Source organism: Gossypium arboreum, chromosome 9, assembly GCF_025698485.1.
Source record: "Gossypium arboreum isolate Shixiya-1 chromosome 9, ASM2569848v2, whole genome shotgun sequence".
NCBI lineage: Eukaryota > Viridiplantae > Streptophyta > Magnoliopsida > Malvales > Malvaceae > Gossypium > Gossypium arboreum.
Window position 1 is genome coordinate 215068 of NC_069078.1, and position 27905 is coordinate 242972.

The 27905-nt window shown below is 35.4% G+C and overlaps 1 protein-coding gene across 1 annotated transcript in view; it reads right to left on the reverse strand.

Moving 5' to 3' along the window:
- Positions 1–2982: 2982 nt before the first annotated feature.
- Positions 2983–27905, reverse strand: part of LOC108455338 (GDSL esterase/lipase 7-like) — a 30153-nt gene continuing 5230 nt past the window's right edge. Inside the window, exons 2-7 of the mRNA XM_017753917.1 lie at positions 10221–10263; positions 5058–5321; positions 4058–4188; positions 3716–3955; positions 3312–3564; positions 2983–3200 (exon numbers count right to left, since the gene is read on the reverse strand). Coding sequence (XP_017609406.1) covers positions 2983–3200; positions 3312–3564; positions 3716–3955; positions 4058–4188; positions 5058–5321; positions 10221–10263 — 1149 coding nt within the window. The remainder of the gene's footprint in view (positions 3201–3311; positions 3565–3715; positions 3956–4057; positions 4189–5057; positions 5322–10220; positions 10264–27905) is intronic.

Sequence of the window (27905 nt, forward strand, 5' to 3'; positions counted from 1 at the left end):
ATTTGGTCCAGAAATTTTACTGTTTGGATAGTTAAATAAGGAAAAAGGACTAAATCGTAAAAATTACAAAAGCTAATCAGTATTTATTTATATTAGCTAAAGTGCTTTATTAATGAATGTGTAAGGATTAATGGAACAATTTAACTCTCCCTATAATTAGTGAATGGTAAAGGCTAGCTAATTAATGAAATTATATGTTAAATTACAAAGGTAATTTAGTAAATAAATAAAAATTAAACATAAACAAAAGAAGAAATAGCCATCATCTTCCTCAGTTCATCATTTTGACCGAAAACACTATTTTAAGTCCATTTTTCGTAATTTTTATGTTTTGAATATCATTGCAACTAGGTCCAGCTAACTCATAACTCTATTTTCAAAGCTGCTATGGATTTCTAAAGTGGTCATTGATGTTAATTGAAGTTTTTGAATGTTTATGGTAGATTTTGAAGCTTAGAAATGAAATAGGAATAATTTGTTATGTAAATTTTGTTAGTTTTGTACATAGAAATTTAAATGAATTAATTTATGAAAGTACTTTCATTGCTTAGTATAATCAAAGGTAAAAGTAAGTTGAAAATAATTGGTGGAATCAAATTGTTGTGAAATGTTGATTCATGTAATAAAGGACTAAACTGTATAGTATGGAAAATAGTGTATTTGATGCAAGTATGGAATTGACCTTATATTGGATTGAAAAATTTTATGTTATGAGATGACTTGTTTAATTGAGTTATGAAATTTGGTTGTTGGGATATAATTGAAAATTTTATGGAAAATTCATTACTTAGTGAATGTACAAGTAATGCTTCAATTTACTCGATGAGGCATTCGGTACCAATTAAATCGACGAGCGTTGGGTGCAATTGGATTACTTCAATTTGTCTGATAAGGCAATGGGTGTCAAACGTATTGATGAATGTAAAGAGTAAATTCTTCACTTTAAAAGACTAGTATGGAATTGGGGTGTGGTTATTTTTATGGTATAAATAATACATTTGGTATAATGTTATGTTTTAATAAAACCTTGAAAGTTCTCTTAAAATCTTCTCATATTGATATTGTTTATAGTGATGTCTTTGTATGGATTACTCAATGTTCAGTTATTTCCCTGCACAGGTTAGATTAAGTATGAGATCTTTTACATCGACTTCAGCATCTAGTGAAGATCCCAGACTCTATAATGTTAGTGAAAATTTGTTTAGCTTAATGGCATATACCTAGGAGAGTCTTATGATTATACAATGCTATAATTATGGATAATGTTTTTTTTTTGTAATTTAGTATAATATATGTGAATTAGAATGTATAATAGATGGTGTTTTTGACAAATGAATAAGGTATGCATGCTTATTGCTTAAATATTAGTTAAGTGATGTGTTATATAAATAGGTGCAAATAGATATGGTGATTAAAATTTTAGAATATAGCTTTGTGTCAGTTTGATGTGAATGTGAATGGTATGCCATGTTAAGCTTTATGATATATGGACATGAATTGGTAATTATGTTTTGGTCATCTTGATGAATATTTCTCGATTGTACATTAGCAAGTGAAATGGTGAACATGGGTGAATGTTTAGAAATGAAATTGTGTTATGTATGATGATGAATAGTTGGTTTTGAATTGTTGAATTGATGTGTCAATTGTGGCATGTTGGTTAGGCACTTAGGTTGATTGTTAAAGTGATGTTCTTGGCATGTTGGATATGAATAAGTATGCCATTAGTTGATGATTTTCATGTATATAATCGTATCTAAGTGGTGCCATTTAAGTTCAAGTGAGTTTGGCATGAAATAGACATTTTCAAGATAGGATTTTACCATTTCTGAGATTAAGTATTGATATTTTGGCATTTGGTATCAATGCCTGGACATATGAATAGATTTAAACCAAACAAAATGTCAAAATGGTATTGATACTTTTCTTAAAATATCAATACCAGAAAAATAAATATCGATACCCTTATTTTCCATAACAAATAGAATTGTGATTTGTATCATTATTTAATAAGGAGTCAATACAGTATCGATAACCAGCAGTTAAATATCGATACCAACTTTGAAATTTTTACAAATCAATCCTATTTCATTCATGAATTTTATAATTAAGTCCTTGTATCCAATTTATTACATTGCAATGTATGTGAAAGATATTTATATAAATTGCATGCAATTGTCTTGATTTTGTATGTAGCATCCTATTATTCGGGTTCGACGATTGAACCGGGTAAGGGGTGTTACATTTCTTATACTATTTTTTTTCATATAAAACCAATTCCTTTTTGTAGTCACAAAGAGTAAATATGGGTGGCATTGGTATTATAAAAATATATATTTATATGGTCAAAATAAGTTTTTATGAGAATCACACGGGTTAAATAGATACAGTCTTGGTGTTTTAAACAATTACTAGGATCAACATAGGTTTTTTTTTCTTGAAAATTTGTAAATATGTAAATCTCTTTATAACGATAAGGAGCAAAATATGGGGCTTGGTGGGTGACATTCAAAGGGAAAGTAATACTAATTAAGAAGAGGTTTTTAGTGTGCCTTGTAATGGTAATTGTGAGATAGCAATCATTTAACAATCCTAAAAGATAACATGATAGAGTGTTGCCTAGAATAAAATGAAGGGGTTGAAGATGTCGCTTTAGATACAAAATAAAGTTATCTTAGCTACAAGCGATATCATAAGAGTGGTATGAAGAATCTAGTTCAAATTTAAGATATAAAAGGGTAACTAGAGCAATGTTGATTAGGGGGACTTAGAAGAAGTGGAGGTATATACAAATAACTTATTTTCCCTCATTTACCCCTCCGCGACTAAAAATAGATGCATTTTGAATTAAAATTAAAGAGACTTGACTAAGAGATTTGATGATTTTGAACACAATTTGAATGCAGGATAACTTATGTTTGTGCTTTCATGATTGATATGAAAGAAATACAAGACATAACATGCATTCACTAGTGCATATAATTATGCCTGCATTAATTGAATCAAGTTGATAGGTGAACAAATGGAGGAGTCCTTCAAGAAACGCCTGGCCCAAAGGAAATGCATGGTTTCACTTGGGTGGAATGGGTCGAAGAACACACGATTCTTTCTATCTTTACATGGAGCAATATTTGGAGCGCAAACTTGAATTCTAGTCCCATTGTTATCAATGCAACACGAAGTGTTCACATCCTTAAATCCTGCATACAAAAATATAGACATTTATATCTTTCATTCAAAATCCAAAATATCTCACTTAAAAGTTTATTCATTTGTAGTTTTAAGGATCATTCCAAATATTATTTACTCACCATAAGATCTAGGCATTTCGAAGACATCTTGAAAAACCTTGTAAATATCTCCAAGAACGAATTTAGAGCCCGGAAGTATGGATTGCAACTTTTCCAACAAACCAGGAAGGAGGCCGTTGTAAACAGATACACGATTGTTTATTTCTTCGACACATGGCCCACTATGATTTTTTGTATTTATGTTAAATGGTGAGCATCCTAATGGTGATACATTGCTCACAAAAAATTTGCGAGCACCAAGTGTATATAATCTCTGCATTGTTAAAAGCAAAAGTTGTTAAACATTAAAAGAAATATTTATGTAAAAAGGTTAGATTATCTATTTAAAGAAATAAAATCAATCTATCTAATATGAGTCGTAAGTATGTGTCAACAAAGCCCAATTATTATTTGTATCATTTTACCTTCAATTGCTTGGAAAACTCTTTAATGAGAAGTTTGGCATATTTATCGATAGAGTACTTTTTCTCCATTTCAACTTCAAAGGTAAGACCTAAGTCATTGCTTGCGTGATGGATGAAAAATAGAGACTTGGAAAGGTATTGAGTGAACCCTTCAGGGCTATCAAATGTACTTTTTAAGTCCTCCATTGTGGAGTTCTCAAACAAGTCTACTTGCTGAGAGAAGTTGATGACATTTTTATGCTATAAATAATATCCAAATAAAACTCATGAATATATATAGTTAGTGTGTTATCTAAATAAAAAAAATTCAACCTAAATGGTTTGATATTATAGGTGTTTTACCAAAAAATGTCCATTCTGAGGGAGAAGTCCAGAAGCTCCGGATGCATAATTAACACCAGTTCGAATTGTTTTTCTGTCTATCTTAGACATACCCAAAATTGGTGGTGGGTATGGCAAACCTGCCACTGTAGCTATAATATCAAATAGAAAAAAAATCAATTTACATTAAAGGAAATTAATTGGACTTCTTGTGCGCGCACACACACATTTACGAACATAAGCTTGGATTTCTATTCAAAATAATATTATTATTACTAAACATTGGTCTAAGAGAAGAATTATGTAGGAAAATGGATTGATCTCTTCTAGTCTTTGTGTTTAAAATATTGTAAATTATAATGACTCAAATAGTTTTGGAATCGAATTGGATAAGTTAGGTTAGGAAAAAAAAATTGTCTGTTAAAAATTTGACTTAAGAAAACAGCTAAAAATTCATACTACTAGTTTAAAAAATGTTAAAAAGTTATTTTTATAAGTAAATTTATAGCTAACCTAATTAAATTATCTCATAAAAAGAATGAGAACCTAGATTCAATTCCAACAAGATAAAAGTAATAATGCAAATATTATAGTGTACGAAGTAGCCATGTTCAAGGGGCAAGATACTCGACCAAGTCCCGTGTCTTGCCTGAAATATTAGAAGCTTTGGACAAAATATTAAACCCAAGAAATGAGTTTGGGCAAAAAAATTAGGCATTTTTAAAATTTAATGAGTTTATGCTCAAACAATGAAGGTCCGAGCCAACATTTAAAGCCCATATATCACCTCATGGCAGGCTTCGACAAGCATGGATTTAGCATGTAAAGTATACAAGCTCAACCCAAACACAACCTAACCTAGGCCATGTTCACCTCTTGTAAATAGGAATCTTTCTCAAAGTGTTAATTAAAACAGATCTACTTTATCTAATAAGAATGAAAGAGAATTGTAGATATCAACTCAAGAATATATATAATAAAATGAATTAAAGTAAAATGTAATTTTACTTTTGTGTCATACCAATAAAATCTACTCCAATTCTACCATTGGTGACTCGACCAGTAGGTTTTCCATCAAAATCAATTCCAAATGGCAAATAACCTCCTCCAATTGCATCTTTATTTCCCAAAATTGCTTTGTTGTTTCCATTGTCAACAAAAGAGTCACCGAATACATAAATAGCTGGCAAAGCAATTTTGATATCTACTAATGATAAATGCTTTATAAGATCCTTTTGGTTAATGTTAAATGGCGGCACTTCAATCACATCGCCATAACCAAATTCTAATAAATAAATTAAGATGATAAAATCCCAAAAATGAAGTTTAACCATGATAATTGCAGCACTCGAAGAATATTACAATATTTGGTATTTAATTCTTACCTTTGGTTTTTGTCTAGATTTATATGTTGTATTTCTTTGATTATTTCGTTATAGATTTCAATGAATTGTATAAATTAAGCATTCCAACCTCTAATCATATTTTAGCTATAATATAATATTACTATTTTGTTAAACAAAATTGATATTTGTTTCCTACAATTTTTATTATGCTTTAAATCATTAAAAAATTTAGTTCTATAATTATAGTAAACTGTAAAAACAAAAAATTGTTTCTTGTTTATGTAATTAAGTTAAACAAGAAGGACAAGATTTAAAAAATCAATGAGATTCAAAAAGTAATTTGAGATATGTAATAAATATTCCATAAAATCACATAATGTAGTTTAAGTTTATATATTTCAAACTTAATACACACTTTCTTAGAATAAATTTATAATAATTTACACTTGCCGATTCTTATCAAAATAGTTTATATACATATTCAATATAATTATATAAAATGTATACATTGATTTTTGAAGTAGAAAGCTCTCAAGTAGTATTTTATGGGGAATTTGAAGTAGTTTCTCAACCAAATTTGAACCAAATTGTCTATCAACTTCTTAAATAGGCTACATACTACAATCCCATTATTAATCCAACTCCTAAGGTTGTCTTAAAGAATAAATAACAAACTTCTTTTCTTTTTATTTTTAATCCCTTTGCAATAAACAACTCACTTTTATTTTTTCACAATAGCTGTTGTAAGGCAAAACTTGTCTTATTTGTGTACCAATATTTTGCTCCAAAATGTGTTCATTGGAAAATATATATATGGCCTACCTATGATGTTCAATTGTACAAAATAAAAAAGGATCAGATCAAAGTCTTTTAATACAATCCAAAGTTCCCTTGTTTAAGAAGATCGGATCATTATGAATTTTGAATATCTTTGCATTTGTCTTGGGTTTTAAAAGGATAATTGAAGCCTAATATTGGAAATTATAGATTGAAAATTCATAATTATCCATCAGCACTTATTAGAAAGTGATGATTTATTCAAAAGATACATTTGATTCCATGAGACATGTTTTTCTAAGAAGTATGTCCAATGGAAATCAAACATAAAGGATTGTGACTCTTCCAAATAGTGTTTATTGTGTATATGTAAATAGAGGGCCTATGGTGCTCACTTACAATATGTAACACCCCTAACTTTTATCCGTCATCGAACTAGGGTTTCGAAGCATTATCAAAATATTTAGAACATTTTTCAAAAAATTTACTTAGATTACTATTCTTTTATCGAAATCATTCAAAACATCCCTTAATTGGACCGTCGAGGCCCAATACAAGCGTTAGGATCGAGTCAGGACTTAATCAGAACCTCTAAGAATTTTTCGCGAAATTTCAAAAATTTTCCAAGGTGCAGGGCTCACACGTCCGTGTGGTCCAAGGGACAAGCCCGTGTGACCCTGGGTGTAACACCCCAAACCCAGCCTAGATGTTATGGCTAAATCTAGCGGCGTAACATGAGAGCGTTTTTAGAAAATCTTAGCAAGTTAAAAATCGTTCACTTCATTATCGTTACTTAAGTTTTGAAATCTCCAAACTGATTATTAGGTGAACACATTTCATCATCGCGGAAGCTAAAACATCATTAATTCATTAATCAATAGCTTAATAGTTTAAAATCCCTGAATAAACTTAAAAATAGTTCAAATTTAAAGACATTTTAATCCCAAAAATAAATATTTAAAATAAAACAGACAAATAGAATATTACTCAAAAATCCATAAATGTTCAATAGTGGTCACCACCGAGCCCTCCGTCGCACCGATCCATCTACTGCTGAGGATTACCTGACAGAAAACTAAACAAAGGGGTGAGTTTTCGCAAACTCAGTGTGTACATCCCTACAAACAGCATGCATACAAACAGATAACAAAATACAGATAGTTCAGCCTTAGCCATACACGTATCGCATGCATAACAAATCAGATATCAGAAAACATGCCCACCAACCCTGCACATCATCTCCGACCAACCCAACACACCATGTGGGGATAGAATTGACCCACCCAACCCTTCAAACCAAGTATGGGGATATAATCAACCCATCCAGCCCTACACACCAAAAGGTACCGTAAAACAGTACATAATAGATATATGCAGCGTAGCTGCCAAATAACAGGCTAATAGCCTCTCGGACTTCCTTCTCTTCACAACAATCCCAACCCAATGCAATGCAACATACATACCATGACATGCTTATATGAAGATATCAGATCTTATCAAAATCATGGCAGAACGGATATACGGAGTCAGTCAGATACACATGCTTATAATAACATGCTTTTGCACACAATTCAGTAATCAATCAGAGTAAGGGGTCTAAGTAACGCTTACCACCCCTACAATCAGGTCACAGTCGACTTAGGCAACCCGTGCAACCATACAAAACATTTCAAATTAATTGGGCTCACACGTCCGTGTGCCCTACCCGCGTGGGCCCACACGGCCCAACTTGGCTTTACCCGTGTCAATCACATGGCCTGGCCTAAAGTCCTACACGACCGTGCGGGCTAGACGGCCCAATTGGTCAAGCCCGTGCCACGCACACTGCCTCGCTAGCTTCACACACCCGTTTCAGTCGTGCCCGTGTGGCGTGTGCACGCCTTGGCTCATCAGTCACACGTCCGCGTCTCGCGACGCAGGCTGCCACATGGGCAGACCACATGCCCGTGTGGCGTCAACATGCCACTTTTCAGCTTTCACCGAAACTCATTTTCTACGCAATCGGAGTACACACCTGATTCGTTTTCTCTGCTAATCCAACCACGAGCACTCCAAAGCCTAAGATTGACAATACCGAGCCCAAAATAGTCACTTAAATCCACTTACATAAGAATGGACAAATCTCAAAACGCGAGATCTACTTACCTTCGACGAAGAACGGAGTTTCCTCGTTGCTAAGAATTTGATTACTAATCTACCAAACCTTGATTAATCCCTAAATAGCAACCAAAATCCTTTTAAATAATCTCCAACCGAAATCTCGTAACTTAGTTTAAACGTTACTTACCGAATCGTCAGAACCACTAGCCAATGTCACAACTAAACGAAAGAGAACGGGAAATCGAAGGAGAAGAAAAACGGAGAAGAAGGAAAAAGAAAGAAAAAAAAGAATTTCGGTAGCAAGGGTTTGGAAGAGGAAGAAACGGCAGAGAAACTATTTTGTCAACCAAAAGAAAATAAGAAAACCCTAATTCTTCCCTAAAGCCCACAACCCAGAATTTTAATAAAACTCAACTATTAATTGCAACTTGCAGCAAAAATAATCACATCGCCACTGCAGGGAATCGAACCCCTGACCCTAAGCGTATTCCCTTCCCACTTAACCACTAGACCAGCAAGCCCATTCTGTTAAGTTTTTACCCATAATTCATTATAAGCCCACTAACCACAAGACAGGCTTTATTCAATAATAATAATAAAACCAAAAATAACTCGAAACACAGAGTCAGACACTTCTAAGCCCAACACTTACAAAAGCCGAAATACAGAAATTTGGGGAGTTACACTAGGACACGCCCGTGCTAGAGTTCGTGTTCGACCCCATGTAACTCTCTGACTTCTGCACATGGCCATGCCACACACTCGCGTGCTAGGCCGTGTGGCTAATTAATTCAAATTGAAATTAGGTGCAGGTTTCACACAGCCAAGACACACACCCGTGTTCTAGGCCGTGTGGCACACACGACCGAGACACACGTCCGTGTGCTCAATTTTGAGCATCTGTTTCTTAAAATTAAGGTGCAGGGGACACACGGCCTAACCACGTGCCTATGTTACCAAGTCGTGTGTCACACACAGTCCAGACACACACCCTTGTGGAAGAAATGAAGCCATTTCTAGCTTTATTTCTCACCCAAAATTTCACCTAAGACCTACTCTTGAAATACACAACCAATACCAAACATTTCAAGCATTCAATTTAGGCAATTGCCATCATTCAACATAGCATACCATTAATGCATATGTGTTTATAAACTTACCTTGGATTAACTTAGGCATTAACAACATTTTATCACATATACATAGCATATCACATATGAATATATCATTATAACCTACTAAATCATACCAAAATAAGCCATCACTAGCCATTTCAATGGCTAAGTTACAAAACATCAATTTCAAGCCACTATTGGTCAAGTTTTCTTATACTTTCCATTACACCAAAATGATTTTACAAAGTATACCCAAAATGACTAGTTGATAGTGTGACAATGCTCCAGTGATCTCCAACCTTCGCGAGCTTCCGAGCACTAAAAAATAGGGGAAAAATAAAAAGGAGTAAGCATTACGTGCTTAGTAAGTTCGTATAATGGAAACTAAACTTACCAATCTCGTTTATTAAATCTAAGCATACAATAACAAGTTTTCCATCCATTTGGCTAAATTAACTAAACACATGCATCCAATCAAATATGTTAGTCACAAAGTTCGCATGTACATAAAGTAAGAATAGATGAGCTCATCATACATTATTCTTTCAAGACATTATCATTTCATCTCATAATTCTCGTGCCATGTCAAGAGTATTATATCCTTTGAATCATTGAAATTCCGATGAATACTCAAGTGGTACACTCGGGGTGTACAATTCAATAATCCGTCAATTCTTATTCAAGGGTACCCCTTAGGGAACTTAACCAAGGAACATGCTCTCGAGTCACATATTGTATAACAGGATTATCAGTCCAGGCTAAATCCTTTACATAACGTATGTGTAATCAAACCCTAGGTGCACCGCACATAGGGCCTTTTGACCAGTCGCATTCCCCTAGGTCTACCTCCACTTGAGCCATCATTGGCCACCGCCACTTGGACTGCCACCTGCAAGAATTAAAACAGAAATGACAAGCAGAGATACACATGCGATAATATTTGTAAATGGCTATATAAGACATAAAACTAATGAATTTTGGGGTTCTTCCCATTCGAACATCATCAAATAAAATAAAAAAAAAAGATTTCAAGCATACAAAACAACCAAAAATAGCAAAGCACATAAAAGAAAAAAAACGAAGTGATACACGTGCAAAGGTTCTTCTTCTTTTTTTCTTTTCAAAACTTTTTATGTATATATATATATAAAGTTTTTTTTATTTTTTTAATTATATATATATTAAAATCTAGTATAAAAAAACGTACCTTGTGTGACAGCCTAAATTGACCCTAGTCGGAAAGTGGTTTCGGAACCACTAAACCGAGTCATAAAAATAATTAGCCGTCATAGTGGATGCTCATTATATGTACATATGCATGTGTGAAAATTTCATGTTTGAATTTTTTTAATTGTAAGTGAATTTTATCAAATAGGACTTATGTGAGAAAATTTAGAAATGTGCTAGGCAAATGTAAAGTGGCCTATTAATGCATGTTGTGAAAATGATGGGCTTGCATGTCAATTTCCCTAAATTAAAGCCTAGTGGCCGGCCATGGCAAAGGGTGATGGGCAAAACATGTCATAAAACATGTTGTGTAAATGGGTTATGTTGAAATAAATAAAATAAGGAGTATGGGTAATAAAGAAATGGAAAAAGGAAAGAAGGTGTGTGATCCCCCCCCCCAATTGCCGTGAGTTGAGGGAAAGGAAACAAAACAAAAAAAAAAATGTGTTCATCCTTTTCATTTCTTTTGGCCGAAAATTCTAAGGAAGAAAGAAGGAGTTCTTGCTCCATGTTTGGTTTAGAAGAGGATTAGGAGGAGGTTCGGCCATACTTGTATCAAGATTAAGGTATGTTTGATGTTGTGCCATGAGATTCATGCATGTTTTTTTAGTTGCTAGCTTGATGTTCTTATTAGCCCATGGTTCAAATCTTTGCTATGTCATGGGGATGGTATTCGCCAAGGTGGATTTTGTGTTGATATCATTGCATGCTAAAGGTGAAGCTTGTTAATGATGCATGTGATGGTGGATTGATAACTCTTGAATCTCCTTTTAGCATCCTTGAGTGAGACATTAAGTTCCTTGTTCAACCATGACCAAAATTGAAATGGTAAGGTGTTGTGATGCATTCGGCCATGGTAGGATATAGAAGAGAAATAAGGTTGTTGTTAGATGAAGTAGAGTCTAACAAATGAGCTCGTATGTGCATTAGTTGCCAGATGGAGAAGAATCGGCTAGCAAGTTGTGTGCTAAGGCCGAATGTAATTTGGTATATTATGGGTAATGCATGTGTTGAATTAGTGTAAAGGGAGAGGATGCTTTAATAGTGTATATATGTGTATTAACCAAGTTTTGAACTTGAAACAAATGGTGTTTAGTCAACACAAGTGACCATACTTGTAGAATGTATTAAGTGTTGCAATCGGCCTTAGCATAGATGTGTATGTTCAGCCATTGGTAGCCTATTGATGGCTTTAGCTTGACTTAGAAAATTCGGCTAAGGGGAAATATTAGCTAGTATGTTGAAATCGATTCGTGATTTCGTACATATGTGACTCTAATGTCTAATGTATATATGGGCTAAGTACCTTGAGCTTCTCTTTTGATGTTCGAATGAATTGTATTAAATTGTTGATGTGATTAAAAATGCGTATGATCATTGTGTATTTGAGCTAAAAGGTGGCCATATGACCTATCAAACTCCTTGTCATATTCGGCCATAAGCTAGCAAAATGAGACTTTGATAAGTTAAATTTGTTTGAATTAGCTCAAGAGCTTAGGGGACCACAGTTGGATAAGGGAAAGGAAAAAGTGATCGAATAGCCGTTGAAGTCGTTCAACAACATCCGAGGTAATTTTTCGAGCAATGGAACCTAGATTATGATTCGATTAGATTATGTCACAAACAAATCAAAATCATGCTCTTTGAATGTGGCTATTAAGCCGAAACTTGTAAGTGTGATAAGTGTCTTGTGTTTGAGCTTTGGTAATGAAAATGAAACATGGATGTGTCATGATTTATTGATGTATGTGCATGGTTATTCGAATGATATCCGGGCTAAGTCCCGAAGGCTTTTGTGTTAAGTGACTATATCCGGGCTAAGTCCCGAAGGCATTTATGCTAGTGATCATATCCGGGCTAAGACCCGAAGGCCTTGTGCGAGTGGTTATATCCGGTTAAATCCCGAAGGTACGTGATTCGGGAATGAGCGATCTTGCTATAAAAATTTCAGTTAATACGCTTGTAAAGTCCCAGCAATGAGGTATGTTTCGTATGTGCATTGGAATAGTCGATCCCCTTCGAATAATATTCGCTCAGTCGAGTAATGAGCCTCCGGTATTTGGCTAAGATGATCCCTTATGTATGAATATAGGGGCTGGAATGTGAAGTAGGAATGATTTGAGAATATGTATATATGGAATTATCCGTTTAGTTATATGAATGCTATACTTCCGATGTGCTTAAACTCTTTGCTCAAAACTTACTAAGCATTAAATGCTTACTCCGTTTCTTTAATTCTCTGTTTTATAGATTTTGGTTCGTCAGCTATCGGACTCGGGAATTTTGAAATCAAAGTCGCCCACACTATCAAAGCTCCTTTTGGTATATTTTTGGTTGAACTTTGAAATGGCATGTATAGGACTACCCTTTTGTTGTAGGTCATGTACCTTTCGGTTTTGTGTAAATTTGGATAGCCATGCGAAAATGGCTTAAGTATACTTTGGGCATGGTATTATAATCATTGTATGTTGTTCATTAAAAGGTATGGAAACGTTTGGAAACGATTAGCCATTGGGATGGATAATCATGATCATATTTTGTGCTATTTATGTTAAAGGGCTAGTTGAAGCATGGAAACTATGAAATAGGTAAAGCCTACCTTAAAGACAGATGCTGACAGCTGCAGTGACGTGGATGTGAAAAATCACTAAAAATAGTAGATATGGAATTAAATAGTTAATAAATTATGTAAATGAACCTTGACGAGTCTATTTTCATAGGAGAGTAACGAAACGATCATATGAACAGTATGTTAAGAGATATTTAAGTTTTCGTGAGACAGGGCCAGAAAGGTTTCTGGAGTCCGTGTTCCAACTTTGGAAATTCATTATAAATTGACCAGAGATAATTAGAAGTCATGCCATATATGTACAGATTCCTTTTCGAGTCTAGTTTCTATAGAAACAAATGGCATCAGTATTGAAGTCCTGTACAGGGAGATATCCAAATCGTAATGCATGAAGGTCAGTGTAGTCGCACCCTGTAACAGGGGAGACTTTAACTAATAAACTGTACTAATTGGCCTGACCAAAAATTCTAGAAAAAAATATGTAGATGGACATATGAGTATAGTTTCAGGAAAAAATCACGAGACTGATTTTCGAGTTTTGGAACTCAAGATATGATTTTTAAGGTGACAGTGACGCAGTTAGCCAACTGCCTGGAAATTTTTAAATTGGACTGTGAAAGTAAGGGATTAAGCCGTTAACCCCGTGTCCGACTCGTGACGGTCTCGGTGCACGGGTGTTACAATTTTATTGGTATCGAGCTACGGTTTAGTCGATTCTAGGACTACCGTAATGTGTTTGGGTCTAGCTATACATGCCATTTTATGTGATTATTTGATAGTGTGGTGATTCTGACATTTGCAAATGTGTTTATTTATAGTAATGGATCCCGATCCTAACCGAAGCGGTAGTGATGATCTTGAGAGTGTAGCGCTGCCCCGACAAGGGACGGTGGCGAACTCTCAACCTAATGCTAGTAATCCGAAAGAGGAAGCTAGACAAGCTTTCTATAGCGTGATGAATGATTGGTTCAACCAATACATTCGAACTAATATGGTCGTTCCACAACCTCCATTCCCGACAAACACAACCCAGACCTACAATACCTCCAAGAATCGACCAAGTAATGTCAAATAAGCCCCCAGCTGTTGTAATTCAAAACACAGACTATGAATTTAAGGCTACGGATAGCGATGATGCCGAGCAAGCTGAATTTTGGTTGGACAACACTATTCGGTACTCGATGAGCTATCTTGCACACCGATGAGTGCCTAAAGTGTACTATCTCCTTGCTACGTGATTACGCCTACTATTGGTGGAATACGTTGACTTCTGTTGTGCCTAGAGAGCAAGTAACTTGGGAGTTCTTCCAAACCGAGTTTCGAAAAAAGTATATCAGTCAGAGATTCATTGACCAAAAACGGAAGGAATTTCTTGAACTTAAACAAGGTTCCATGTCGGTTACCGACTATGAACGAAAATTTGTGAGGCTTAGCCGGTACGCACGAGAATGCATTTCCTTAGAAGCCGTAATGTATAAACGTTTCGAGGATGGACTAAATGATGATATAAAGCTGTATGTTGGCATCTTGGAAATCCGAGAATTTGTGGTACTTGTTGAGCGAGCTTGCAAGGCCGAGGAGCTCAGTATGGAGAAAAGAAAAGCTGAGGTGGGAGCAAGGGAGTTTCGTAAGAGATCTTCGGGAAAACCCTTCCCACAGTCATCGAAGAAATTTAGAGATGGCTTGGGCCGGTCTAGGGACACTTCGGGCTTATCTAGACGAGATCACGATCGACCCCCTGTGAGTGCACGAGTCACTTCGATCGCCAGTGTTAGAAATGACCGTCGAGACAGAGCGGAATGCCAGTATTGTGGTAAATGGCATTCAGGGAGTTGTAGGTTCCATGACCGCTCCTGTTACAAGTGCGGGTCAGTTGACCACTTTATCAAAGATTTCTCGAGGTTGTCTGAACAGAATGCAAATCAGAGTGGGAAACCGGGTGCTACCACTGCTCGAGGTAGACCATCTAGAAATACGGGCAATGCTAGTGGTGGTCAGAGAGGATCTAGGGATGCTACGACCAGATCTGAAGCTCGTGCTCCAGCTAGGACTTATGCTATACGCGCACGCGAGGATGCTTCCTCGCCAGATGTTATTACCGGTACTTTTACTCTCTTTGATACTAATGTGATTGCTTTGATTGACCCTGGTTCTACTCATTCTTATATATGTGAAACCTTAGCATCTAGTAAGACTTTGCCTATTGAGTCTACCGAGTTCGTACTTCGGGTGTCAAATCCCTTGGGTCGTTACGTGCTTGTCGACAAAGTGTGTAAGAAATGTCCCCTAGTAATTCGAGGTTTCTATTTTCCGGCGGACTTGATGCTTTTGTCGTTCGATGAATTTGATGTTATTCTTGGTTTGGATTGGTTGACCGTGCATGATGCGGTTGTGAATTGCAAAAGCAAGACTATCGATTTGAGGTGCGCAAATAACGAGATAATCCGAGTTGAGTCTACAGACTTAAAGGGGTTGCCGGTGTAATATCGCAATGTTGGCCCAGAAATATGTAAGAAAGGGTGCGAAGCATACCTTGCGTATGTACTTGATGACAAGGAATTGGAAGAGAAACCGAATCTGTGCCGGTGGTTTGTGAATACCGGATGTTTTTCCGAATAATTATCGGGTTTACCACTGTTCGGGAAGTAGAGTTTGGTATTGAGCTTGTACAGGACTACGCCAATTTCGATAGCTCCGATCGTATGGCACCAACCGAGTTAAAAGAATTGAAAGCTCGGTTGCAAGAGTTGACGGATAGAGGTTTCGCTCGACCAAGTTTCTCACCTTGGGTGCACCAGTATTGTTTGTGAAAAGAAGGACGGAACCATGAGGTTGTGCATTGACTATCGTCGGTGAATAAAGTGACGATAAAGAATAAATATCCGCTATCAGCGTATTGATGATTTGTTTGATCAACTAAAGGGAGCCTCGGTGTTTTCAAAGATAGATTTGAGATCGGTATTACCGATTCATGAATTCGAGATTCGAATATACCCAAACCGCTTTCGAGCGAGATACGGCCACTACGAGTTCTTAGTGATGCCGCTTGGGCTCACTAATGCCCTCGCGGTATTTATGGGTTTGATGAATCGGATCTTGACGCAGATTTGGACCGGTTCAGTAGTTGTGTTTATTGACGACATCTTGGTCTATTCAAGAGATGAGACCGAACATGCCGAGCACCGAGGTTAGTGTTGCAAATTTTACGGGATGAGCGACTATATGCTAAGTTCAAGAAGTGTGAGTTATGGTTAAGAGAGGTTAGCTTCTTGGGTCATGTGGTATCTCGTGACGGTATTCGAGTTGACCCGAGCAAAATTTTGGCCATACTTAACTGGAAGCCTCCAGAAATATTATCGAGGTTCGAGCTTTTGGGACTTGCCGATTATTACCGACGGTTTGTAAAAGGATTCTCGATGATAGCCACACCTATGACGAAGCTACTTCAAAAGATGTTAAGTTGAATGGACGGAAAAATGTCGAAAAGTTTTGATCAACCGAAAACTTATTTGACGGAAGCTCAATTTTAGTGCAGCCGAATCGTGCAAAGAGTTTGTCATCTATAGTGACGCCTCCCTACTTGGGTTAGGTTGCGTATTGATGCAAGAAGGTCAAGTTGTGGCCTATGCGTTGAGACAATTAAAGCCACATGAGAAAAATTATCCGACCCATGATCTCGAATTAGCTGCCATCGTATTCGCCTTGAAAATATGGCAACATTACTTATTTGGTGAGAAGTGCCATGTATTTTCGGATCACAAAAGTCTCAAATATTTGATGACTCAAAGAGACTTGAATCTACGACAAAGGCGTTGGCTTGAGTTGTTGAAAGATTATGAGCTGGTCATTGATTATCACCCGGAAAGGCTAATGTGGTTGCGGACGCCTTAAGCTTTAAGTCATTGTTTTTTACTGACGATGAATGTACACTTGTCCGTTTCTACCCGAAAATGTGTTAATAGCTGAATTAAAGGCCAAACCATTATTGATTCATCAAATTCGTGAAGCTCAGGAAGTCGACGATGAGTTGGTTGCAAAATGGGCTGAATGTGTTCCGAATGTGGAATCGGAGTTTCAAATTGATGATGACGATTGTTTGAGGTACAGAAATCGGTTGTGTGTTCCAAGAAATTCAGAACTCATTTCGATGATCCTGAACGAAGCTCATTGTAGCCAAATGTCAATTCACCCAGGGAGTACGAAAATGTACAACGATCTGAGACGTCAGTTTTGGTGGCATGGTATGAAACGAGATATTTCCGATTTTGTCTCGAAGTGCTTAGTATGTCAGCAAGTGAAGGCGAACATCAAGTGCCTCTGTGTTTACTTCAACCGATCATGATACCGAATGGAAATGGGATCGAGTCACGATGGATTTTGTATCCGGGTTGCCGGTTGTCGGCAAGTAAGAAGGATACGATTTGGGTTGTTGTCGATAGACTGACTAAGTCGGCTCATTTTATCCCCGTACGTACGGATTTTTCATTAGATAAACTAGCTGAATTATATGTTTCTCAGATTGTGAGATTACACGGGGTACCGATTTCTATTGTGTCGGATAGAGATCCGAGATTTACCTCACGATTTCGGAAGAAATTGCAAGAAGCTTTGGGTACCAAGTTGCATTTTAGCACCGCTTTTCACCCCCAAACCGATGGTCAATCCGAGCGGATAATTCAAATACTCGAGGATATGTTGAGATGCTGCATCCTTGAGTTTAGTGGTTCATGGGAACGGTATTTACCTTTGATTGAATTCGCCTACAATAATAGTTTTCAATCAAGCATTAAGATGGCACCTTCGAGGCCTTGTACGGGCGTAAATGCCGTACACCATTGTTTTGGACCGAACTCGGTGAAGGTAAAATTTTCGAGTTGATTTGATTAAAGATCTGAACAAAAGTAAAAGTAATCCGTGATAGTCTAAAGGCAGCCGCAGATCGTCAGAAATCGTACGCGGATTTGAAATGAAAAGACATTGAATATCAGGTGGGAGATAAAGTGTTGCTTAAAGTTTCACCTAGGAGAAAGATACTCCGATTTGGCCGTAAGGGCAAACTGAGTCCGAAATTCATCGGGCCATATGAGATATCTGAACGAGTCGGTCCAGTTGCGTATCGTTTGATTTTGCCCCCTGAACTTGAAAAGATTCACGACGTCTTTCATGTTTCAATGCTTCGACGTTATAAATCTGATCCGTCGCACGTAATTAGTCCATCAGAGGTTGAAATTCAAGCCAATATGAGTTATGAAGAAGAACCGATTCGTATCCTACCACGTGAAGTGAAAGAGTTGCGAAACAAAAGGGTTCCGCTAGTGAAAGTGTTATGGCTCAAACACGGGATAGAAGAAGCTACTTGGGAACCCGAGAACTCTATGAAAGAGCGATACCCAAACCTATTTACCGGTAAGATTTTCGGGGACGAAAATTTCTTAAGTGGGGGAGAGTTGTGACAGCCTAAATTGACCCTAGTCGGAAAGTGGTTTCGGGACCACTAAACCGAGTCATAAAAATAATTAGTCGTCATAGTGGATGCTCATTATATGTACATATGCATGTGTGAAAATTTCATGTTTGAATTTTGTTAATTGTAAGTGAATTTTATCAAATAGGACTTATGTGAGAAAATTTAGAAATGTGCTAGGCAAATGTAAAGTGGCCTATTAATGCATGTTGTGAAAATGATGGGCTTGCATGTCAAATTTCCCTAAATTAAAGCCTCGTGGCCGACCATAGCAAAGGGTGATGGGCAAAACATGTCATAAAACATGTTGTGTAAATGGGTTATGTTGGAATAAATAAAATAAGGAGTATGGGTAATAAAGAAATGGAAAAAGGAAAGAAGGTGTGTGATCCCCCCCCATTGCCGTGAGTTGAGGGAAAGGAAACAAAACAAAAAAAAAAGTGTGTTCATCCTTTTCATTTCTTTTGGCCGAAAATTCTAAGGAAGAAAGAAGGAGTTCTTGCTCCATGTTTGGTTTAGAAGAGGATTAGGAGGAGGTTCGGCCATACTTGTATCAAGATTAAGGTATGTTTGATGTTGTGCCATGAGATTCATGCATGTTTTTTTTAGTTGCTAGCTTGATGTTCTTATTAGCCCATGGTTCAAATCTTTGCTATGTCATGGGGATGGTATTCGGCTAAGGTGGATTTTGTCTTGATATCATTGCATGCTAAATGTGAAGCTTGTTAATGATGCATGTGATGGTGGATTGATAACTCTTGAATCTCCTTTTTAGCATCCTTGAGTGAAACATTAAGTTCCTTGTTCAACCATGACCAAAATTGAAATGGTAAGGTGTTGTGATGCATTCGGCCATGGTAGGATATAGAAGAGAAATAAGGTTGTTGTTAGATGAAGTAGAGTCTAACAAATGAGCTCGTATGTGCATTAGTTGCTAGATGGAGAAGAATCGGCTAGCAAGTTGTGTGCTAAGGCCGAATGTAATTTGGTATATTATGGGTAATGCATGTGTTGAATTAGTGTAAAGGAGAGGATGCTTTAATAGTGTATATATGTGTATTAGCCAAGTTTTGAACTTGAAACAAATGGTGTTTAGTCAACACAAGTGACCATACTTGTAGAATGTATTAACTGTTGCAATCGGCCTTAGCATAGATGTGTATGTTCGGCCATTGGTAGCCTATTGATGGCTTTAGCTTGACTTAGAAAATTCGCTAAGGGAAATATTAGCTAGTATGTTGAAATCGATTCGTGATTTCGTACATATGTGACTCTAATGTCTAATGTATATATGGGCTAAGTACCTTGAGCTTTCTTTTGATGTTCGAATGAATTGTATTAAATTGTTGATGTGATTAAAATGCGTATGATCATTGTGTATTTGAGCTAAAAGGTGGCCATATGACCTATCAAACTCCTTGTCATATTCGCCATAAGCTAGCAAAATGAGACTTTGATAAGTTAAATTTGTCTGAATTAGCTCAAGAGCTTAGGGGACCACAGTTGGATAAGGGAAAGGAAAAAGTGATCGAATAGCCATTGAAGTCGTTTGACAACATCCGAGGTAAGTTTTCGAGCAATGGAACCTAGATTATGATTCGATTAGATTATGTCACAAACAAATCAAAATCATGCTCTTTGAATGTGGCTATTAAGCCGAAACTTGTAAGTGTGATAAGTGTCTTGTGTTTGAGCTTTGGTAATGAAAATGAAACATGGATGTGTCATGATATATTGATGTATGTGCATGGTTATTCGAATGATATCCGGGCTAAGTCCCGAAGGCTTTTGTGTTAAGTGACTATATCCGGGCTAAGTCCCGAAGGCATTTATGCTAGTGATCATATCTGGGCTAAGACCCGAAGGCCTTGTGCGAGTGGTTATATCCGGTTAAATCCCGAAGCTACGTGATTCGGGAATGAGCGATCTTGCTGTAAAAATTTCAGTTAATACGCTTGTAAAGTCCCAAAGAATGAGGTATGTTTCAGATGTGCATTGGAATAATCAATCCCTTCGAATAATATTCGCCGATCGAGTAATGAGCCTCCAGTATTTGGCTAAGATGATCCCTTATGTATGAATATAGGGCTGGAATGTGAAGTAGGAATGATTTGAGAATATGTATATATGGAATTATCCGTTTAGTTATATGAATGCTATACTTCGATGTGCTTAAACTCTTTGCTCAAAACTTACTAAGCATTAAATGCTTACTCGTTTCTTTAATTCTCTATTTTATAGATTTTGGTTCGTCACCATCGGACTCGGAATTTTGAAGTCGAAGTCGCCCACACTATCAAAGCTCCTTTTGGTATATTTTTGGTTGAACTTTGAAATGGCATGTATAGGACTACCCTTTTGTTGTAGGTCATGTACCTTTCGGTTTTGTGTAAATTTGGATAGCCATGCGAAAATGGCTTAAGTATACTTTGGGCATGGTATTATAATCATTGTATGTTGTTCATTAAGAGGTATGGAACGTTTGGAAACGATTAGCCATTGGGATGGTTAATCATGATCATATTTTGTGCTATTTATGTTAAAGGGCAAGTTGAAGCATGGAAACTATGAAATAGGTAAAGCCTACCTTAAAGACAGATCTTGACAATTGCAGTGACGTGGATGTGAAAAATCACTAAAAATAGTAGGAATGGAATTAAATAGTGAATAAATTATTTAAATGAACCTTGACGAGTCTATTTTCATAGGAGAGTAACGTAAACGATCATATGAACAGTATGTTAAGAGATATTTAAGTTTTAGTGAGAGGGGCGAACGGTTTCGGAGTCCCTGTTCCGACTTTGGAAATTAATTAGAAGTCATGCCATATATGTACAGATTCCTTTTCGAGTCTAGTTTCTATAGAAACAAACGGCATCAAGATTGAAGCCCTGCATGCAGGAGATATCCAAATCGTAATGCATGAAGGTCAATGTAGTCGCACCGTAAACAGGGAGACTTTAACTAATAAACTGTACTAATTGGCCCGACCAAAATTCTATAAAAAATCTGTAGATCGACATATGAGTCTAGTTTCAGGAAAAATCACAAAACTGATTTTCGCGTTTTGGAACTCAAGATATGATTTTTAAGGTGAAGATGACGCAGATTAGCCAACCGCTGGAAATTTTAAATTGATTTGTGAAAGTAAGGGATTAAGCCCGTTAACCCCGTGTCCGACTCCGGCGACGGTCTCGGGTACTGGGTGTTACACCTTGGGGGTCTGACCACCGTACACGGCGGTCGCCGGTGGAGCCCACGATGGTGAACGGCCGGAGTCAAGCTGGAATTCGCAGAGGGTGGAGAGAATTTTAAAACAGCCTCTTTGTTTTTTTTTTTGTGGGAAAAGAGTAAAATGATTTTTTTTTTTAAGTTTTGATTTAAATAGGGGTTGTGAAACGACGCTGTTTCACTTAGGTCCCTTAACGCCAAAATGACGTTGTTTTCCCCCCTAGGATCCGCGTGTCGACCAGACCCGAACCGTCTAGGATCCACGTGTTTTTGAGCCAATGGGCTATTTGCGCCCTTAGTCCTTCCGCTTTTGAGGCTGATTACAATTAGATCCTATTCTATTTTCTTTATTTCTAATTTTGCCACAAACTTTCATTTTTCTTTCGATTTGGTCTACCTTGAAGCTGTGCGTTTTGGAAATTGGGATATTGCCCATTTTGGTCCTTCCTTGTTACTCGCGCGTTCAACTTGGTCCTTTTCCTTTTTATTTTATTTATGATTTGTACCAATTTCTATTTTAAATTCAATTTAGCCCTTTTTCTATTATTTTTGCTATTTTATTATCAAAATAATTAATTTAATAATATTATTACTATTTTATTTTCTTTTCTTGTATTTACTTACTAGTTATTATTATTATCATATTATTAAATTAATTTTTATCATTATTACTGTTATTATTATATTTTCATTCATATTTATTTACCTAATTTTTATTATTATATTTCTATTTTAGATTTTTTATACATTATTATTAATATCATAATCATTATTATTATTATCGTTATTAATGTTATTATTATCATTACTATTATTATTATGCTTACCCTTTTAATTTGTTTTATTTAATATTTTTATTCTTTTATTTATTTGCTTATTTTCATTTTTTACTTATTTAAACCTTTTATTAGTTTTACTTGTTTATTTACTTATTTTCTATTTTATAATTGGTTTGTTTTTGTTTATTTATCTTATTTTTATTTTTACTCATATTATCATTAATTATGCTATCACATTTATTATTATTCTATTATGCATATTAGTACGTGATTTATTATTACTATTCTTTATGTTTTATCAAACATATTATGTCGCTATCTCTACAAATTCATGTCGCATTAATTTTTTCTCGATACATAAAATTTCATTTTTTAAAATAAGCAATCTTTCGTATTTTGAAATTCGAAAGGTCGTTCCCCAACTTACGGGATTTCAATTTTCTCGATGAATCCAAATAAATGAATTTGAAGCACGAATTTTAAATATTCTCGGGTATTAAGAAAAGATCGTATTCTAACTTACTGAGTATGATTTCTTTCTAAAATCGAGATAATCAAATATCTTTCAAAAATAAATAATTTTCAGTGTTTATTCTCGTTTCAGGGATTTAAAATATTGTGTCCTAACTTACGGGACAGAATTCTTTTCCTCGATTAATGTGAAATACGCCCTTTTTCTCAGAAAATTTTTAATTAAGCAATAATTTAACAATGGATCATATTTTTCTTCAAAGTTCTTAATTTTCGACACTATGACACTAATTAATTAACTAGGTACAATTTTGGGAGTTACGAGGGTGCTATCCTTCCTCGTGCATAACCGACTCCCGAACCCGTCTTTCTGAATTTCGTGGACCAAAATCATTGTTTAAATAAATCAAACTGTTTATTAAAAACAATCACTTTTACGAAGTGACCCAATCACACCTCATCAAAAAGAATTGGTGGCGACTCTCATTTTTCGTTTTCAAAATAAAAGTCAACCTTTTTTCAAAAAAAATGGTTTCGACAGTATGCTCAAAGAGCTCTATTAGGATTGCCAGTCTAGGCTAAACCCTAATCGTAATATATACTCGAGAGGTATTATATAAGAAATACCCATCCGGGTTAAATCCTTCCTATAACAAGGTCAATAGGATTGCTCCTCCGAGTTAAATCCCATCTGCAATAAATGCAGGACCTTATTTGTTTCGGGAAAGCGCATATAATCATCGAAATTCAATATTCAATCAAGACTTAACCCTTTTTCATCATTTCAAGCATGTATTCAATTTTTCTTTGTAGAAATCAAATAATTCACATCAAATGAAAATAACATTTCATACAATCACCACATTCAATTTAAACATATGTACATGCTCAATTAGGTTACACAAACTTACCTCGACACTTGTTCGCATAAATAATCCACTAATCCAAAAACTTTTCTTTTCTTCGATCAAGCCTTGAATTTTTGTTATCTAGATCTATATAAATAGCTTTAATCGTTAATTTCATATATTTCATATTTATTTGGATTCAATTTACGTCCTAGGCAAAATTACCATTTTGCCTCAATCTTTTCCATAAATTCCAATTTCATCCCTAGGCCAGAAAATGAAACTTGTGCAATTTAATCCTTATTCCAAGCCTAACCAAAATCTCATTATGAATTTTAAAACACATGTTTTCATAAAATTTTAGAATTTTTTATCAAATTTCACAACTTTACATTTTAGTCCCTAAATCATATTTTCATCAAAAATCACTTTGTAAAAGTTGTTTATCCATCAACAACCTTTCATTTTCTACCATAAATTTCTAACTTTCAGCATATTCATCCATGACCCATTTTTCATACCCTGATAACTTTTCAAATTAATGCCTCAAATAGATAGATTAGACTATCCCGGTTTCAAAAATATCAAAATTACTAAAAACGAGACAAGAAAACTTACCCAATTAAGCCCTGAAAGTTTTTTCTCTCTCTCCTAAGGTTTCCATAGAATTTTGGGGTTGAAGATGACAAAATAAAATGATATTTTCTTTTTATCATCTTTTAATTAATTAATTAATTCAATGTCCAATTTAGTCCATACTCTTTTCTAATTTTTCCATGGATGAGTCATCAAAAAAATCTATATACTTATTTAATGGTCTAATTACCATATAAGGACCTCTAGTTTTGAATTCCATTGCTACTTAATTCCTATAGCTACTAGAATTCAACTTTCACATTTTATGCGATTAGGTCCTTCTCGTAATTAAACACTTAATCGATAAAATTTTCGAATCTAATTTTTCACACGACATGTCTATCATAATATAGACCATGTAATAAAATAAAAATAAATTTTATTTTTGGGTCAGATTTGTGGTCCCGAAACCACTGTTCCAATTTCACTGAAAAATGGGCTGTTACACAATCAATCCTATTTTTCAACAATTAAAGTAAGATTTAGGGAATTCCTTGATTTTTCTAATCAAATGAAATTCAAAAGCTTCGTTGCATCCCGGGAGGACCTTTGTCTTAACCTTTTAGCAACTTTTTGTAGGGGCAAATAATTCTCTTTAGAAAGTGTCACCCATGCCTCGAAATCTACTGTTTATTTCAATATCGTCTCCGGATCTATCTTTTTCATTCTATATTTCCAACAATCAAATAGAACTATTTTTGAAGACGACAACGGAGGCTACCACAGCATTCAAAGTGATGAACCAAGAGTTTGTGAAACTTGACCGATTTGATAATTCAAACTTCAATCGTTGGAAGGACAAGATGTTGTTCCTTCTTACTATCTCACATGTGGCATACATTTTGGATCCAAACCTACAACCTATGGAGGATCTCGCCCCTAATGCAAGCCCCGAGAAAATTACGAAAGTGGCCGAACTCAAGAAGAAGCATGAAGATGACAATTTCACATGTTGAAGACACATTATCAACACCTTATCTGATCAATTGTATGATCTCTACATGTCAATGCAATTCTCGGTGGAAATATGAAAAGCTCTTGAAGAGAAATACAACACCAAGTGACAAGGTATTGATAAATTTTAAATGACGAAGTATTTTGAATTCAAAATGCTCGATAGTATCCCGATCATGGATCAAGTCCATAAATTACAAGTTCTTGTAAGTAGGCTTCATGAATTGAAAGTTTTTATTTCAAAATTGTTACAAGTCAAGGTAATCATCTCAAAGTTGCCCTCATCTTGGAAAAATTATCGGAAGTGCATATGACAGAGGACTTCACTATGGAGAAAATACTTAGGAATTTGTATATTGAAGAGGAAAATTAGAAGAGTGATGCAGTGCATCTTCCCCAAATTTCTAAAGTAAACCAAATAAGCAAGTCTAAGAACTCTCAAAATGGTAAGCAAAAGGCTACATCCGAGACCAAGGACGTGTAAGACAAGAAGAAAAAATCTCACAATTTTTATAATTGCAATAAGAAATTATACTATATTAAGTATTACAGACTTCTTAAAAAGAAGCAAGATGCCATAACTTCCAAAGCCAATATGGTAGAGGACATGGACTTAGAGGCCATGGTTACTGAAGGGATTAAGAGTTTAGAGATTGGTATGATTACTAAACTCAACATAGCCATGATTGATAAGTCCTGTAATCTGTGGCTCGCCTCCAGAGCTACTATCCATATGTGTAATGACCGATAACAATTCAATAGTTATGAACTAGTGGCAAACTGTGAAATGTTTATGGCCAACTACCAATCGATTAAAGTGCTCGGTCAAGGGATGGTGGAACTCAACTTCAGATCTGGGAAGAAATTGACTTTGAAAAATGTGTTGCATGTTCCCGATGTGAGAAAGAATTTAGTGTTCGTGAGTATTCTATATAACAAGGGGTTCAAGAGTATCTTGGAATCTGATAAGTTTGTCTTGCTTAAGGGTGATATTTACATTGGAAAAGGATATTGTAACGAGGGTATGTTCAATTTGAGCATTGATATGAACAAATTTAATTCTTTTACTTATATTGTTGAATCTTATCTTTTATGGCATGCGCATTTAGCACATTTTAATTTTAAAACTTTACAATATATGCAAAAGAATGGTTATATAAGTCTAAGTAATGATGAGTTTGTGGATAAATGTGAAATTTGTATTCAATCAAAAATTACCAAGAAGTTGTTTCCTAATAAATGTAAAAGGAATTCGCAAGTGTTAGATTTAATTCATTCGGATGTTTGTGAATTAAATAGAACTCTAACAAGAGATTGAAAATGATATTTTATCACTTTTATAGATGAATTCTCTAGATTTACTTATATGTATCTCATGAGAAGTAAAGACGAGGCATTTGATATGTTTAAACATTTTAAAAATGAGGCTGAGAATTTGTTTAGTAAGAAAATCAAAGTGCTTCGTAGTGATAGAGGTGGTAAATATTTTTCAAATGAATTTAATGTATTTTGTGAGGAATAAGGTATGGTACATAAGTGTTCTGCACCATATACTCCGCAACAAAATGGTTTGGTGGAAAGAAAGAGCTGTACTTTAGTAGATATGGTTAACTTGATATTGTTAAATGTTAAACTTCCATATAATCTATAGGGTGAAACATTATTGACTGTGTGTTATATTTTTAACAAAATACCATCAAGAAAATTCAAAGTATCTCCATATAAGTTATGGAAGGGTTGGATGCCAAACTTAGATTATTTCAAAGTATGGGGGTGTTTAGCTTACTATAGAGTTCTCAACCAACGGAGAACAAAGTTAGGTCCAAGAGCCATCAAGGGTGCATTCGATGGATATGCCCAACACTCTAAGGCTTATCGTGTTCTTGACTTAGTGTCAAATACGATAATTGAACAAGAGATGTTGTATTCATTAAAAATAAGGTTTTCAATGATTCAATAGATCCGGAAAAAAAGAATATCAACCAATGATCTCAAGTGATCAAACCAAAAGAAGTCTTTATGATAATAAGGATATAGAGCCAAGAAAAAGTCAAAGAGTGAGAAAAGTAAAGGACTTGGGTCCTAATCTCATTTCCTCGCAATCTCTAGCATTCCTTGTTGAGCGAAATAGGGAATCCGTAATTAGGAAGATCCTCATAATATTGAATGTGGATGGTAATCCATAAACCTATGGTGAAGCCATGACTTCTAAGGATGTAGCATTTTGGAAAGAGCTGATAAATGATGAAATGGATTCAATATTATCCAACAATACTTGGATTATAGTTGATCTTCCTTAAGGATCGAAGCCTATCGGGTGTAAATGGATGTTTAAAAGGAAGAATACTCCAA